Below are 16,177 nucleotides of genomic sequence, written 5' to 3' on the forward strand. Positions count from 1 at the left end.
AACTGTAAGTATTAGTATTTAATATGTATTGTGTTTATCTCTGTTCTTTTGCTTTTTGTACATTTGTTGACTTCTCATTCACCTCCTCAAATTTCACCAAATTCACAAAATCTTCTTTCTCTTCTTCCTCTGCTTCTCCTTTGTCTCGGACACTTTTCTCCTGTAGCCTGTTGTTTTGTTGAGCATATGTCATACGAAAGGTGTACTTTCAACAATATTAATCCCTGCTGGTATTTCTGGGCCCTTTGTTGTCTCTGGTCCCAATTATAGGTGCTCTGTTATTATGTATTTTGATACCTGCTCAGCCCAGATGACTGAACTTAAGTTTGCCTTGAGGTGGGGTTATTTAATAAGACTGTGTTGGAAAATGTGTTTTTTGTGTGTTTCCCACATTAATCTGGACTGCATCTTGTCTCCCTTGAGCTATGAAATACTAATGTGTGAGGGAGTTTAAGGTTTGAAGTGTCAGTAGGGTGTGTGTCTGTGTGAGTGTGTGTTTGTGTGCACTCCCTGTTAAACACTTCAGTCGGTGACACATTGAACTGCAGTCAGGAATGCTACCCTGTGAGAAGAGGAAAAGAGGGAGAAAACAACAATGGGAGGGGGAGGAGAGAGAAAGAGAGACACAGAGAGAGAGAGGACGAGAGGATAAACCAGTACGGCAGGTTTGCGTCACTGTACACACTACATCATGCAAAGCTGACAGAGGGAGCACAAGACAGAGAGAGAGAGAGAGGACTTGAGCTGATGTCATTACAGAGCGCTGACTTTATTATGAACCCGTGTCACACAGGGCTGAGGACAAGAACTCATCTGTAGACAAGGTAAGGCACATGTGTTTGTGGATGAGTGATGTATACGCTAATTGTTGATTATGTGAGTGAATGTATGTTTTTTTGGTCTGATGTCTCTGTGCATTTGTGTCTTCCTTGCTCTTCAATCGGAGTTAAAAGTAAACTGACCAGTGTTGCCTGGTTACCCAGATGGGAGGCTTTGACCTAGCTGAACAGGTGTTTCTGTAAACCGACACTCAGACTCACCTTCATTGGAAAGCACCACGGAGACTGTCTCCCACAGTAACACGCTGACACCCAAACAGCTTCATACAATGATGCAGCCATTGCTTATCTGCTTGCTAGTCCTGTTGTATTTGTACACTAAATCAACAGCTTACACTGCTTGTGTTCAACGTCAAGAGAGATCGCTCTTAATTCTGACTTAATTAATGATCAAAGTTGGTTTTGGTGGCTAACTAACAATGCCTGTTGTGTGAACTCAGATATCCCCTATGAGCCATTGTCAATCAGTAATACAATCTGTCCCCAAGCAAGTTGTATGTAAATCAAAGTGACTTTGTCCATCTTATCTGATCGTTTCCCCTGAATCCACTGTTACAAAGTTTCAGTCAGTCGTTGTCCTCCTGTGGCTCTACGAGGCTGATACGCGCTGCACAGAGACTGTTTGTGGCATTTTAATACATTGTTTTTTCTGGGCGGATTGCAGTTTGGTGAGTTATTCCAGTTTTTCGTTCAGGTTTTGCTGACGCTGACAGGTAGTCATGAGTATGTTGCTTGTGTAAACAGCCGTTAATGATATGTGTGTGTACAACAGATTGCTATATCTGAGTCTCACTGTTCTGTGAATGGGCTCATTGAGTCAGTGTGAGGGGTATGTCAGCAGGGTAGAGACGTGTTGCCAAATGACATAACTTACAGGAGTTTGTATACAATAGTGTGTTTAGTTCTCTGGCTGTCATGCTCTTTTCTTTTGTTCCTATTTGTTCTTCTTATCATTCCCATATCTTGTGCCTTCACTGTCCTCTTCATTCTTCTCTGTTACATGTTGTGTTCACTATCCTCAAACACTCTTTTTTTCTTTTTGACCATTTCGACGAGCCAGAGCAGCCACAATCCACATATCACAACATTTCAGCACAATGCAATCTCAGGATGAAAATGTCTAACTTTTTATGCTTTGCAGGCAAGGGGAGCTGTTCTCTGAAGTCATGTTGGGGGTGTTGAAGAATCCAAGGGACAGAACCACAAGAAGTCAATGAGAGAAGCCCAGATGAGTCATCTCTTCTCGACCACCAAACAGACAATCATCAGTTTATCTGAAATATCAAACTGATCCAGATTAGAGTCTAAAAGACAGTTGCTCGGATTTTACTTGAACAAGTTCACTCTGCCACTCTCTTTTTGGGATTTGGCACTTGACAGCAGGTTAGCATTGTTTACTCTCAGACAATGGACCTGTCCATGCTGCCTACTCAAGTGAGTGATTATGACAAACAGAGGACAGGAACGTGCTTCACTGTCCGCTCAGCTAGCTCTCCTTCTTACTGTCTCACTCGCAGGCCAGGTGTCAGGAAAACAAGGAGTTTTCAAGAACAGGAGAAGGAGAGTTTTGTCGATGGGAGGGATGGGACTCTCTCTGGCACAAATGGCACAAACCAGGAGGATGATCGCACCGTCACTGCTTATCAAGCCAGGACTGGGAGTCGCAGCGCTGTCAGAGGGCAGGGCGAGGAGAAGGAACCATCAGACCATAAAAGGACTATTAAGCTGAACCAGAATGGCACATCAGATCAAACTACCACCGAGTTTGGCACAGACAGAAGTAGAAACTGTGACCCTTCCTCTGAAAGCCGGGGCAGGACTGACTTGAGGAGACACAACATGCAAAGTAGAAGTAAGAGTTTGGATTGGAGAGCAGGGGACACAAGCCCTGATCGGGGGAAAAAGGCTGACACATCTGTGTTTTCAACCAAACGGGGCTCAAATGAAACAAGGACTGTAGTTGAATGTGTGGGAGGCAGGGTGATATCTTCAATTCACGCCTACATCTCTGCAGACACCAGCAGTGATCAAGAGAGGAGGCCAGGGAGTTACATGGGTGAGACTTTGGACAGGGTCAGTAGGGGTAATTCTCTCCCCATTAGGATTAGGTCCCTGTCTGGATCTAACATTGGTGTCAGAGGGACAGCTTCTTCAATCGGGCCAAAAGGAGGTCAGAGTATAATGGAGCGGATAGAAAAACTCTATGGGTCAGCTAATTTTGGTCAAATGGAGGATTCGGCAAAAATGAGTGAGTTTTCTATTCCTTTGACCTCCCATAACAGAGAAACAACTACTGACTCCCTTGTTTCGCCACAGCAGAGGTCATATGAGAAGGCATCAGGGGGAACCTTCCCTAGGCGTCTGTCATCCGGAGAGAGTAGCAGCATTGGTCCAGTGCATAGCAGGAAATCATTCACCTGGACACAAAAAGACACTAAAGGCTCTGATCCTTCATTTACTGCAGGGACAAGCAGGACCAGGGAGAGATTGTCAGGGGTACAGTGGCACGGACCAACCCAGGTCAGGTTTCCAGAGGAAGGGGGAGCTAAATGGGGTAGAGGGTTAGAGGAAATGAGCACAATGTCTCTGGATAGAGCGAGAAGCAGGTACTCTGCAGCAGCTGAGATAAGAGCTGCGAGGGCTGGAGCAGGAATTACTGCACCTTCATATCCAAACACTTTCCCAGAAGAAGAGAGTTCATTTTCTTTGAAAGAAGAGCAGGAAAACCAGTCACATAATTCAGCAAAAGAAAGGACACTTTTGACGAGCAGCAGCACTGATGAAGAAGTATTTGTGTCAAACCCACAGGAAATCACAATAAAAACTATTGAGAGGAAGAGATTCCAAGAAAGGTCGACCGCCTCTGCAGCCAGTGTGAGAAATAAGATCAATCAGTTTGAGGCCCTCACACAGAGGGGCCACGATTTAGCTACAGGACAGGTCATGATGCCACGACGGGCCTTTTCTGTGCCAACACAACTCAGCAGCGCTTATGATGGAGTAAAAAAGAGTAGGTCTGCAAAAGCGATAGGTGGGATGAGATACAAGTGGGAGGAATTGAAAGAGGGAGGGAAGGCAGGTGATGAGACTGAGGAGAAAGTGGCAGGAGCAGGAAAGAAGCCCGGGTCAAACAGATCTTTATCTGTTGATGAGATTGGACTGAGACTAGGGAGGAAAGAGAGAGAAGGTAATGATTTGAGTGAAAACAAGAAAAAGAAACAGATAATACCTTTGCTTTCGATTTTGAGAAATATTCTAGACTCAAAAGTCGAATGGAAATCCCTCTAAATGGAGGATATGGTAGAAACTTTTACATAGATGAGACAGATTTCCACAAAATTTCAAGCCCCGAAGATTCAAGTGAGAGCCCGTCTTCGCTACTGTCCAAATCCATCAACAACTCGGCCAGTGTGCAGAAACCACTCTCTCTAATTACTTCACCAGTTAGTGATGAGGACAAGACTCCAACAAACTCTCCAAATAACTCACCCTTTCTTTCACCTACCACACAACCAGAAAACCCCAATCTCATTGCAGACAGTTTAAAGGAAAGCACTTCTGTCCTCGCAGTGGCAGCCAAATCTCCTGAACGACATTCCCGACTTCTCCCTCACCCCCTCGCCAGTTCGTCTCACAGCGACCTCCCCAGTCTCATCTCTCCAGACAACAAAGCCCATCCAAATGGGAAGAAACAGTTTCTGGACATGGAGGCTTGGGTGTCTGGCTTGAGCCCAAAGATTAAAGTCTGGAATGACGATGAAGATGGTTATGAGGATGATGATGAAAGTACACAGAGGGATGAGGATTCAAACTATGACTCAGACTCTGGAGAGTCTTCAGTGACTGTCACTAGTAGCATGAGCCAGTCAGATCACAAGAGCTTCTGTGTCAGGTGGGTAATGTTTATATTTTGACATTTTCTCCTACAGTTTGTTTGCATCACACCCATAACTCCTTTCTTTCTTGCCTGTAGTCTTTCAGACCTGTGTAACTTTGCTGGAGTGGACTACGAGTCGGAGAATGACAGCGATGAGTGGCAATCTTCAAGCCGTCGGACTACCTCCCTGAGCTCAGACATGTCGGCCCTGTCCTGTGTGTCCGTGATGCCCAGTGAGGAGCTTGACAGGCTGCTGGAGGATGTCAGGAGCGTGGGCGACAGCACCCTGCAGGTACAAACATTTACTTTTTGTGGTTTTGAGCCAACAAACGTGTCCTTACCATTAATTACGGCATTTATACCATGCAAAGTACAAGCTAAAAATCAGACATACTTTAACATGGTTGTTATTCTCTCTGCCTTCCCTTTTTGCAGGACTATGATGATGTGCAGGTGGTGGTTCTCCATAAGGACATGGGAGTGGGTCTTGGCTTCAGTCTGGCGGGAGGCGTGGACCAGAACAAGCCTGTCACTGTGAGTAAATACCCCTTCCTGCCTTCTCCTGAACAATATTTCAATTCATTGTTCTCAGTCTCCTAATTTGTACCACAATGTCTTCTCAGGTCCACAAAGTGTTTCACTCGGGTGTGGCAGCCCAGGAAGGCTCCATAAGGGAAGGGGACCAGGTCCTGTCAATCAACGGCACGGCACTGAGCGGCTATGCCCACTGGGAAGCCCTGAGGGTCCTGAGGAGAGCAAAGGCTCGGGAGATGGGGGTGGTGGTCCTGAGGAGGGGAGAGGTTAGCAGTGTCCAAAAGAAAGGAAGGCAAACCAAAATTCAGGGACCAACACAGACTCGTTAACTGAGACAGGTGAGAGGTCGTACTTTATCAAAACTCTTTAAAGATCCACATAATCTACAAGTTTTTAGTAAAATATTGAATCTGTTTTTCTGCTTTTGCTACTCTCAGGTCAGCTTGTGTGTGTGCGACTGGAGAAGAACAGCAGGGATCTGGGCTTCAGCCTGGAGGGAGGTGCGGACTCCAACCTGGAAAACAGACCCCTCACTGTACAGAAGATCTTCCAGGGTGAGAACTGTAGTATTATTTATCACTCAATGAGGAAATGCAGAGATTTTAACACCATTTAAACTCTATTAACCCCACAAAGAGGACCCATTTATGGACTTCACTTCAATTAACATGGAAAACAAAGTCATGTTTACACTGAAAAGCACAAAAATGTCAACAATATGTTTGGTACTGTGTAAGGTTTTGTTACAATTAAGAGTCCAAACCATGAAAAAGCCCCAGACCAACATCATGTGGACAATATGTCTCTTCATCTTCTTGAATAAAGGTTGTCAAATGTTGGATTTATTAAATAATATTGGTAACGAAATCCATTTAAAAGTCATGAAACATAAAGTCACAATTGCTTTTTAAATGTTTGTATTTTACTTGGCTCATCCAGATATTCTTGTTAATAGGCAGAAAAGAGAAAGACACATGTTTTATTCATACAAGCTCAATAAAACATATTGGAAGCAACCCTGTCATATTCACTTTTCTACATTAAAACTATACTATGTTATACTATACACGTGCCGCATTACCTTTCTCCTTGCCCGTCCTTCTAAGATCTTTGTAAACAAACATGTGCATTAAAGCCACCCTTTTGCCCTTCAGGAGGTCCTGTTGACAAGATGTATCCTGGTGATGAGGTCGAAGAGATTGAAGGTGTGAGCGTGGTGGGGATGAGACGCCTGGAGGCCTGGACTTTGATCAGAAAATTGCCACCTGGGCCTGTGGACGTGGTGCTTCGTCGCCCTCTTAAAAATCTGCAAACATGAAGACTGTTCGGGTGCTTTGTCCACAATAAAGCTCATTGACTGATGACAAAGCTCAAATCCATCCATTAGTGGCTATACCTTTCTGTGCCTAAAGCCATTAAAACCATTCAGTAAGTTGTAGTTATTAATACAAATCCCTATAGGAAATATAATCTTGAAGACCAGGTCGAAAGTGTGTATTATTCTCACTTTATCTACATCTACCTCAAGGCTTGGGATATGTCTGTATATAATCGAAGTGCACTGATGGCTCATACATTTATTAAGTCAAACAACCTTTGGAAAAGTTACTTTGGCCACCTTAAAGCTAGAAATATGACTTATGACTGTAAATGAAAACGCATTTTGTTGTATATTGTGAAAATAACCTGCATTTAAAGTTTATATTGCTTTTTAATAAATCCTAATTTAAAGATGTGCATTGTACTTTTATGTCCTGCAGAGGGAGAAAGTGTTTTGATGATATTATCTTATCAGTAAAGTGCAGTCGGTTAAGGTGTCTGTCCCTATATGGTTCACATAACGCATTATCAGTAACAATACCAGAAAGAAGATGTGATAAGATATATCCCCAGATGTCACCAAGTCAAGGTTTATGTTGTGGAGAGATAGTGATTACTTTACTCAAATCCTGAAATTAAAAATAGTTTACTGGTCTTTTTGTTTTTATGAAATAGCAGTAAAAAAATTAAGCATTCTCACCAGTAAGACTTTTTTCAAACAGTCATTTCATCTTATCTAATGTCAACAAATGATTTCCTGTAGCATCATGTGCCTTTTTGAAAATTATCAGCAATTACACATTTTCTTTACTCCTACAAAGCATCTTTATGGTTTACATAATCTATTAGGGGTCCAGAGTTCAGTACAGCGGGGTTATGGTGACATTTTGCTCTCTAATGATTTCCCGATCAACCACCTTAGCAAACTCTCACCAAAGACTTCTTCAATACACTAATTGTAATATTAGTAATAGTATTATTTGTACTTTTTTATATTGTATTTTGGATTTAAATTCCACAGTGATCATCAATTCCCAATATCCTTTGACAGAAACCTACCTAAAGCAAGGCTGTATCCATTTAGCCAATTTTAGAAATCTTATTTGAATTTTATTATTTAATAGACAATAAAGTGTACAAACAATTGTATGCACACCGCATGACGGGAGGAGTCATACAGTAACCCTCTGGTTGTGATTGTGGGCTGGTGAGTGGTAATGGATGTTGTGTATTCCTATTTATTTTTAGTATGTTGGTGTTACCTGCATCTGTCTTACACATAAACCTGATGAATATATGAAGAAACATAGGGATGGATAAGCACAGATGTCTTTTCATCATTAATATCAGTAACTGTTTTCTTGAGGGAGGTAGGTCAGTTGGTGATGTATGCATGTTACAGCTTATTGCTTGTGAGGGCTATAATCACATAATCTGACTGTTTATGGCCCCTGTTCATATAAGAAAGCTCCAACAGCTGAAGCATTAAGCTCTGTGCTCCAGCCAATCCTGAAGGGTGCCTACCCAATAAATGAGAAATAGTATTTGACCAGCTGTGGAAGAAGAGAAGGCAGAGAGGACGTGGGATACAGTGCGCAGGTCTTCAGATGCTCGGGTGGAAGTTGTGACAGAAATAGCTTTCAACTTTTTTTTTTCCTCAGCCCTGACTTTAGCTTCTGGACAGAGAGGCAGCCCAACAGCTGGTGTGTCTGACAGCAGAGACAGAGTTCAGAGAGAGATGAAAAGAAGGATTTACCTCTAACAATGTTGAACCGCCGAGTTGTGAGAGTGAGGAATCCTCTGATACGAGAGTGCATGGCTGAGTTCTTGGGAACATTTGTCTTGCTGGTGAGTCAATCAGCTTTTGGACCTTGATGGTAAAACTTTTTAAGTCCACCTCAACCCTTAAAAATATGAAAATATAAGCACATGAAAACAATAAAATAGGTGAATTTATGAATAAATATATAAATTATATAAATACAATTATGTTATTATTATTTGTTTATGTGGCTTTAATATATACAGTTTTTTCTCCTAATTATTCAACTTCCTCTTTCATTTGCAATGCAATTTTGACAAAAGAAAAATCATAAAACTAAGTAGTAGATAGTACATTTGCAGCATCCTTTTGTACTTGTTTTGGTAAAGCTGCACCAGAATTTGGAAATGTATTGCAAAAATATTTTTCACAAAATCAAACAAGTTAAAAATGTGATATTCGTTGGGCTATATTTTGTATAATATTTATTTTACATATGACACTCAAACCAGCAGTGAAGTTTAAGACTAAAGTGATGTTTAACCACATCCCAAGATCAAAGAGAATTTGGGATAACAATGCTGCCAATAGTGTTTTTTACTTAAGATTTAAGAAATAATACTCTTTCCTATTTTTGATTAAGTCAGTTTATGGTATTTTGTTTCCTCTGATGTTTTTTTTAAAATAACTAATATATTCTTAATTGCACAACATTTAACAAAATATCTCAAATTATGCATTTAATTGATTATTTAATACATTACTTCATGATTCAAGTTATAATGACATCATTTCCAAGTAGTCAATAACTTCATCAGCAGTGTTTTCATCTGCTACTGAACTTTTATCATTTTACGATGCCATCACTTCTTTTAATGTGACCTCAATCTGTCATAAATGTATAAATCAATAATGTCAGTTGGTGATTATTCGTCCATAAAGTTCAATCAGTGTTTTTTGTGAATACATTGATACAGGGATACTGGGGTTATGAGTCAGATTTGTTGTAATGTCATTTAGGTAAGAAGATGTGTTTCATTACAAAGTCTAAGTTTATGATACAATAAAAGTAATCACAAATATTTCCGTGATAACTGATAAGTTTGCTTGCCCTAACCGATCAACTAGAGAGCAATAAAAGATTTTTAAAATGTTGAGAAAATGCTTTTTCGCTTTTACATTGAAGGATTGTTTCTTCCTCAAAGTGTAAAATATTTCTCTTGACGTAACGTTATTTTGGTGTTTTTCTCTTTATCTTCTGTTAAGCTCTTTGGCTGCTCTGCTGCAGCACAGGTAAAGACAAGCAGAGAAACTAAAGGGCAGTTCTTGTCCGTCAACATGGCCTTCTCTGTGGGAGTGATGTCAGCTATGTATCTCACCAAGGGCATCACAGGTAAATAAAACCAATACTATTCCAATAATGAGGTCTTTGATCTAAATATACCTTTGAAAGATGTATACACAGTAAAATATAGCAGCATTGTTTAGTTGTCTGCCTTGCACTCCCAAAAGATTGGATATACTGTAGGTCAATTGAGGGTGTATATATACAATGTAAGCAATGAACATGGCCACTGTTAGTACTCATAGTTATGAATGAGGGCAAATTGTGGAGTGTGCGTAGGTAGGGTAGGAGTTAGCGTGAAATGATTGGACAGATCATCACAATACTGCTAACATGTTTTTTTGTGAAGAGTATTTCAAAACCACAACAACAAATCTGAAACGTATTAGATTTTTCCATTACTGCAGTGATTTACTGATCTGAGCACTCTATATATATCACTGTAATACAAAAGAGGCTTTGTCCAGCTTCTCAAGGTCTTCCCTTTGACTTATGTCTACCAGTTGACACACTTTATGGCTACAAGTAATCTTAAATTGCCTCCAAATGTCTTTGTCTTATTCCATCCATCTCCTATGTTTCTCTGCAGGAGCTCATCTGAACCCGGCTGTGTCTCTGAGTTTTTGTGTGTTGGGCCAGGTACCCTGGGGAAGGCTGTTGCCCTACTTTCTCTCCCAGCTGTTGGGGGCTTATGTGGCATCAGGACTCGTCTACCTGGTCTACTATGGTTCGTCTTTCTGGCACTTTAAACACTTTTTCATTGCTACGCCGATGGGCTGATAGATAAAGATCTGAATGCATAACCAGCCAAATGAAACAAATGCAGAACATGCTTTGTACACAATCTGTTTTTTAACATTAATTCTCTGTCTGTTTCAGATGCTATAATGGAATTTAGTGGAGGAGTATTGACTGTCTACGGCCCAAATGAAACAGCCTCTATATTTGCCACATATCCCACAGAGTACATAACTTTGGGCGGAAGTTTCCTTGACCAGGTCAGTGGAAGCATTTGTGTTGACATTTTTCATTATTTGAACAACCGTTCCTTTTTATTATATATTAAACTGTGCATTATAGTATTCATTCTTTTTAACAGGTAGTGGGCACTGGCATGCTGATGTTGTGCATCCTGAGTTTGGGTGAGAAGAGAAACACCCCGGCTCCCCCGGAGCTGATACCTGCAATAGTGGCAGCGATTGTCCTGGGGATCTCCATGTCAATGTCAGCCAACTGTGGCGGTGCAATAAATCCAGCTCGGGATCTTGGGCCGCGCCTTTTCACACTGACTGCAGGCTGGGGCACTGAGGTCTTCACGTATGTAATTATATACATATACAACTCCTCTATCTCTTCTTCCATTTACAGCTGTAGAGCTGTAAACATACAACATTCCAAAGTTATAACTCGGGAATTCCTATTGCTTATCAATAATTGTATGAACTTACAGATGAAGCTACACCATTCATTTAAACTATTTGAATGACATTTGAAGAAGATCATTGTTTGCCATTTAAAGAGATCTTTGTCCTTGTGTTTCTTAGTATATCTCAGAGGTTATCAACAGTTTTCTGCACTATCAAAAGAAAATGAAGTGTCAGCTCATTACAAAACATCTGATTGTGACAGAGTGTTTGCTTGATAACACAAACATAGATCTATATGATCCTAGGATTTTCCTGTGGCTCCACAGCTGTTAAGGGGCAGATAACTGCAGAAAAGACCAGCTTATTTACTTTCTTTATGAGTAATGTGTTAAACACCAACAGAGGGCAACACTATGATCCCGTCAGCGTTGATATCCTGGCCACCTGACTTGTTTGTGCCAACAAACAAACTAATACTGAATGCAAAATAGCTGCTTTCTAATGATTGTTATTCCTTAACAAAAAGTTGTTCATTTGTTCTGTAACTTTGTTTGGTGCAGATATGGGCTGTTTGTTGAAAATAGCTGCTGCTGTTTAAAGAAAATACTATTTTAACTCGTTAACAAATAATAACTTCACACAACAGATTCAGTATAATTATAAAAACAGAACAATTCCATTTAAAATAAACAAACTCTCATCTGAATTTCTGTCTGCTCTCCAGGTGTTACAACTACTGGTTCTGGGTGCCCCTGGTGGCCCCACTTATAGGAGGTGTTATAGGGACATTCATGTATCTGATCTTCATCCAATGGCAACTGCCTGACCCCGACCCTCCTGAGAGGCTCACCCCTCTCTCTACCATCAGTGATAAAGTCCTGCAGCCCAGCACAATGTGGGACAATGGAGAGGACTTAAAGGCAGCACATCTGTAATTGTTACTGTGATGATAATATTTTATAATGACAGACAGTTAAAGACAATTATCTGGTTGTGAGTTTGAGAAAACAAATCCCTGAGTTTAGCCACTGTTAAGACGAACATTGCTCTTGTGATCTTCTTCTGGATTACTATAATTCAGAAATATCTTATTTTAATAATGTATGATCAAGAAAGAGTTTCTTAAACACAGTCTAAAGATGTGGAGGCAGCTGTGAGAGATAATGATGATGCTGTTTACATTGATGTCTATATTGTTTGTAATATTGATTTTTTTCTGAATTGTATTTACTTTTTTATTATGCCATCAAGTGAGAATATATATTAAGATGATTTAATAAAATGTAACTGTAAAATAAATATATAAATGTTTCTTTCCAACTTGTTACAGCTGACTCAATGTTGATATGTGCAGTCTTATAAAGCACATTGAAAATGATAAAACCATAAAAGGCGTGTTAAGCTAGCTGACTTGTTCAGTTAGCTCTGACTTCTCACATGTTCTGATTCCATATTTGAAATTTTTGGTGCAACTTCACCTACATTATGATGTAGATGTTGTTGTTATTGTTGTTGTTGTTTGGCAGCGAAACTACACATACATTCATCTCAATCATCCTGTGTATCTTGCCTCATGCTGGCTTCGAACCGCAGACTCCATGATAACAGTCGGCTTCCTTCCCCGCTGGACCAGCACTGATGTTCACGGACAACCAAAGTGAGAAAGAAGATCAGAAATAAGCTGCAGAAACTTCAACTTCTTCAACTGGAAGATAAATCATAGTGTACACACTGATAAATGTCAACACTGAAACATGTTTATATTGAAATCAAAATTCCCCTTTACAGAGTGAGAGTCCCTATCTACCACTGTTCAGACAGCTCAGGTGGCAGAGACGCCCTTTAAGATACTGTATTATATTCATGCATCCTTTTGATAACTTAAAACCTGAGGTACAACCCCAAATAAATGTGGCAAACCAACCTGAATTTTGATGAAAAGTTACAAATGAAATGAAACTTACAGTCTTAGAGAATTCATTTAGTAGAAAATGTTAGTTATAAAGTTTCGAGTTCAAGTAGCATCTGTGTTTTCCTTCAGTCAACCACTTAGACGGTTGTTGATTAAAGGTGTTTCTTGTATAGGCCTGACTTGGCTAACCTTATGGATCAGTGTCTGTTTCATGAAGCCAAAAAGTATCAATAAACAAATAAATAAAAGGAAATAGATTAATAAATGTATAAATACATTGAGGACATTTTAAATATCTATTGAAATAGATTAGGGTTGTGTAAGTAAGGTCGAAGATCCTCTGTCAGGATTGGTCAGCAATATAACATAAAAAAATATATTTTAAAAGTGAAAGACAATAAAAATGGTCATATATAAATATAAATTATACAGACAGTTTGTGAAACTGAGCAGTAGATGTTGTGTAGTTTTAAGCTTCTAATGATGATCAAACGTTTTCTTTGAACGGAACTTTACTTCCAAATGCACTATTACAGTATTACAAAGAAGTAGTATTTATTTAAACTAAGGCAGGTTGCGACTTGCGACTTCATCTCTGGAATCCTTCATACAACGAATACGCATTACACATTACTTCCTGTTCATCAAAATAAAGGTCTCACATTATCACATTCAAACTAATAATTTTACCATCAGGAAGTAACATTCTCCAAATATCTACTGTAAATAATGTAAATACTTTTCTCCTAACTGTTTTTAAACTAAACAATATAATCATGTCAATTTTACTATTGGATTCAAATAATAATTCACAACATTCCCGCCCAATGAACAATTGTTCATTACTATTCAGTCCACTTAATTAATCTCCAAAGGATATATCAGCTGAACAGGTCTTCTTAACACACTGCCCGTAGAAGTACGAACAGTACAGGAACGAATGAGTCCATCTCTTCCTGGAAACAGTTCTGTTATTCTGCCTATTTTCCAGGTCTGCCGGGGTGCATTGTCTTCTCCGATCAGGATGACATCTCCCACCTTCAGCACAGTGGGTGTAGGTGTCTCACACTTGTGAGCTGATTTCAAGTCTCTGATTTTCGAATCTCTCTTGATGTCTTGACCTGATGTCAGCTGACAAATTTCTTGGCTGAAGCTCTGCTCTTGTGTCATCTTCACCCAGTACACTTCTGCTGCAGTGAGCTCCTCAGAAGTTAGCTCTCCCTGCGTTTTCAGACTGGAGCGGGCATTAGCTATGAACCCTTTCACCCATGCAGTTATTCTTAACACTGTCTTTAACCTGCTGTACTTGTGTAAGTCTAACAGTGGTTCAACTTGTTCAGTGCTAGCGAGCTGTACTGCTGTCTGGAACTTGGATCTGAGCTCAGTGCTCACCTCATCCGCAACACGGTCCTCATCAATGTTCTCTGCCTCATCAGTTGGTGATAGTGACGGAGGGCCGCTCCACCACAGCCGGCTTTGGATGAGGTTCTCGACGCTCTGGCCTCTGGTGGGTAAATCAGCTGGATTGGTTTTACCCTGGCAGTGAGACCACTGTTCTGGATTGGTGAGACCTTGTATCTCAGTCACTTGGTTTGACACAAACGGCTTCCATTTTTGTGCTGCACTGCGTATCCAATGGAAAACAATCATCGAATCTGTTCTCATACTCAGCTGATTTTTCTCCATGTTCAGAGGCTTGAGAAGATTATTTCCTAACCTTGCTCCAATCAGTGCACCCATAAGCTCTAAGCGTGGTAAAGTCAATTTCTTTAATGGGGCTACCTTTGCCTTGGATGCCACAAAACTTGTCACAATCTCCCCTTCCTTGTTCGGTCCTTGTAGATAGGCAACAGCACCGTATGCCTTCTCACTGGCGTCGCAGAAGACGTGCAGTTTCAGTGTCTGTGAGTTTGGCTGAATGTCAATGTGGTACCATCTCGGAATGGCTAGAAGGTGTAGCTTCGGCAGCTCCGCACACCACTGATTCCATTTTTCAGCCAAATCTGTGGGCAACTGTTCATCCCAACTGATTCCCCTCTCCCACAGCTCTTGAAACAGGCACTTTACCCGTATGGTGAATGGAGTAAGGAAACCAATAGGGTCAAAGATACGAGCTGATGTCTGTAGCACACTTCTCTTTGTGTTCTCTTTGCCCTTTAAAATGTTCAACAGTCCCTTTAAATCAAACACAAACTCATCTTTCTCTGATCTCCATACTAACCCCAACACTTTCAGCACATTTCCACAGGTGTCTGTTTCTGTCGCGTGCTCCACTCCACTCTCTGCCCACTTGGCTCTCAGATGTGGTGAGTTGGTTACCCATTTGCACAGGTTCATGCCGGCATGGGACAGGATCTCCTTTGCTGTTGAGGAAACTCAAAGGGCTTCATTCACATTACTTGAGCTGTAGATCAGATCATCCACGTAGAGAGACTCTCTCAGTGCCTCCACTGCCCTGGGCTGCTCACTGTCATACTGCTTGATGTGGTTTCTTATGGTGGCAGCTAACAGGAATGGGCTGGGCGACACTCCGAAAACTACTCTACTCATCCTCATAATCCGCAGCTCACCTTCAGCATCTTTGGTCAGAGGTCCATGTAGCCACAGGAACCTAACAGCATCTTTGTCCTTCTCTGCTAGAGCTATCTGCAGGAAAGCCTTGGTAATGTCTGCAGTAAAGGCTATCTCATGTAATCTGAATTTGATTAGCACATCTAACAGGTTTGGATTAAGGTTTGGCCCGGTCAGTAAACAGTCATTTAGGGAGGGGCAACCTTCCTCATGTGATGATGCATCAAATACAATTCTCAGTTTAGTTGTTACCTTATCTTCTCGAAGAACAGCATGATGTGGCATGTAGTATCTCACAGCCTCTGGCTGCTCTGCCGCTGACACATCCTCAGGTACATCCTCACAGATGCCTTGCTGCAGATAATCCTGTATGACATCATTGTACCTTGAGTACAGGGTTGCATCCATTTTGAGTCTCCTCTTGAGGCCTTCGAACCGTCCTTTAGCCACTCGGAAGTTGTCTGGGAGTGTCGGTTTGTCAGGTCGCCATGGTAACTCAACTTGGTAGCGGTCATCTTTGTGTGTCACAGTCTGTTCAAAGTTCTGTAGAGCGTCAGTTTCCACTGCACTCTGGGCCTTCTCATTAACAATGCCCAGTGACTCCACCTCCCAAAAGGCATGTAGCTGTTTTGAGATCTGTGTGTCCTCTT

At 41.0% G+C, this 16,177-nt stretch overlaps 2 protein-coding genes across 2 annotated transcripts; both read left to right on the top strand.

Moving 5' to 3' along the window:
• The first annotated feature begins 355 nt into the window (after positions 1–355).
• si:dkey-92i15.4 (uncharacterized) lies at positions 356–6,985 on the top strand. Its single transcript, XM_063879928.1, is given in 8 exon segments — positions 356–824; positions 1,981–4,047; positions 4,050–4,731; positions 4,813–5,008; positions 5,152–5,250; positions 5,340–5,595; positions 5,688–5,804; positions 6,405–6,985. Coding segments are annotated over 7 exon segments (3,315 nt in total). The 5' UTR covers positions 356–824; positions 1,981–2,246; the 3' UTR covers positions 6,569–6,985.
• A 1,095-nt stretch (positions 6,986–8,080) lies between these two features.
• aqp10a (aquaporin 10a) lies at positions 8,081–12,293 on the top strand. Its single transcript, XM_063879927.1, has 6 exons — positions 8,081–8,418; positions 9,599–9,725; positions 10,267–10,404; positions 10,557–10,675; positions 10,777–10,994; positions 11,769–12,293. Exons 1-6 carry the CDS (start codon positions 8,335–8,337, stop codon positions 11,977–11,979), a joined length of 897 nt encoding a protein of 298 aa, XP_063735997.1. The 5' UTR covers positions 8,081–8,334; the 3' UTR covers positions 11,980–12,293.
• Positions 12,294–16,177: the final 3,884 nt, after the last annotated feature.

This window comes from Eleginops maclovinus, chromosome 3, assembly GCF_036324505.1.
Source record: "Eleginops maclovinus isolate JMC-PN-2008 ecotype Puerto Natales chromosome 3, JC_Emac_rtc_rv5, whole genome shotgun sequence".
Taxonomy (NCBI): Eukaryota; Metazoa; Chordata; class Actinopteri; order Perciformes; family Eleginopidae; genus Eleginops; species Eleginops maclovinus.

Excerpts from the sequence above, each read along its gene's own strand:
- aqp10a (XM_063879927.1), top strand. The coding sequence starts at position 8,335 with ATGTTGAACCGCCGAGTTGTGAGAGTGAGGAATCCTCTGATACGAGAG. Across the intron at positions 9,726-10,266 it reads TCTCACCAAGGGCATCACAG|GAGCTCATCTGAACCCGGCT; the intron begins GTAAATAAAACC and ends GTTTCTCTGCAG. Across the intron at positions 10,995-11,768 it reads TGGGGCACTGAGGTCTTCAC|GTGTTACAACTACTGGTTCT; the intron begins GTATGTAATTAT and ends TCTGCTCTCCAG.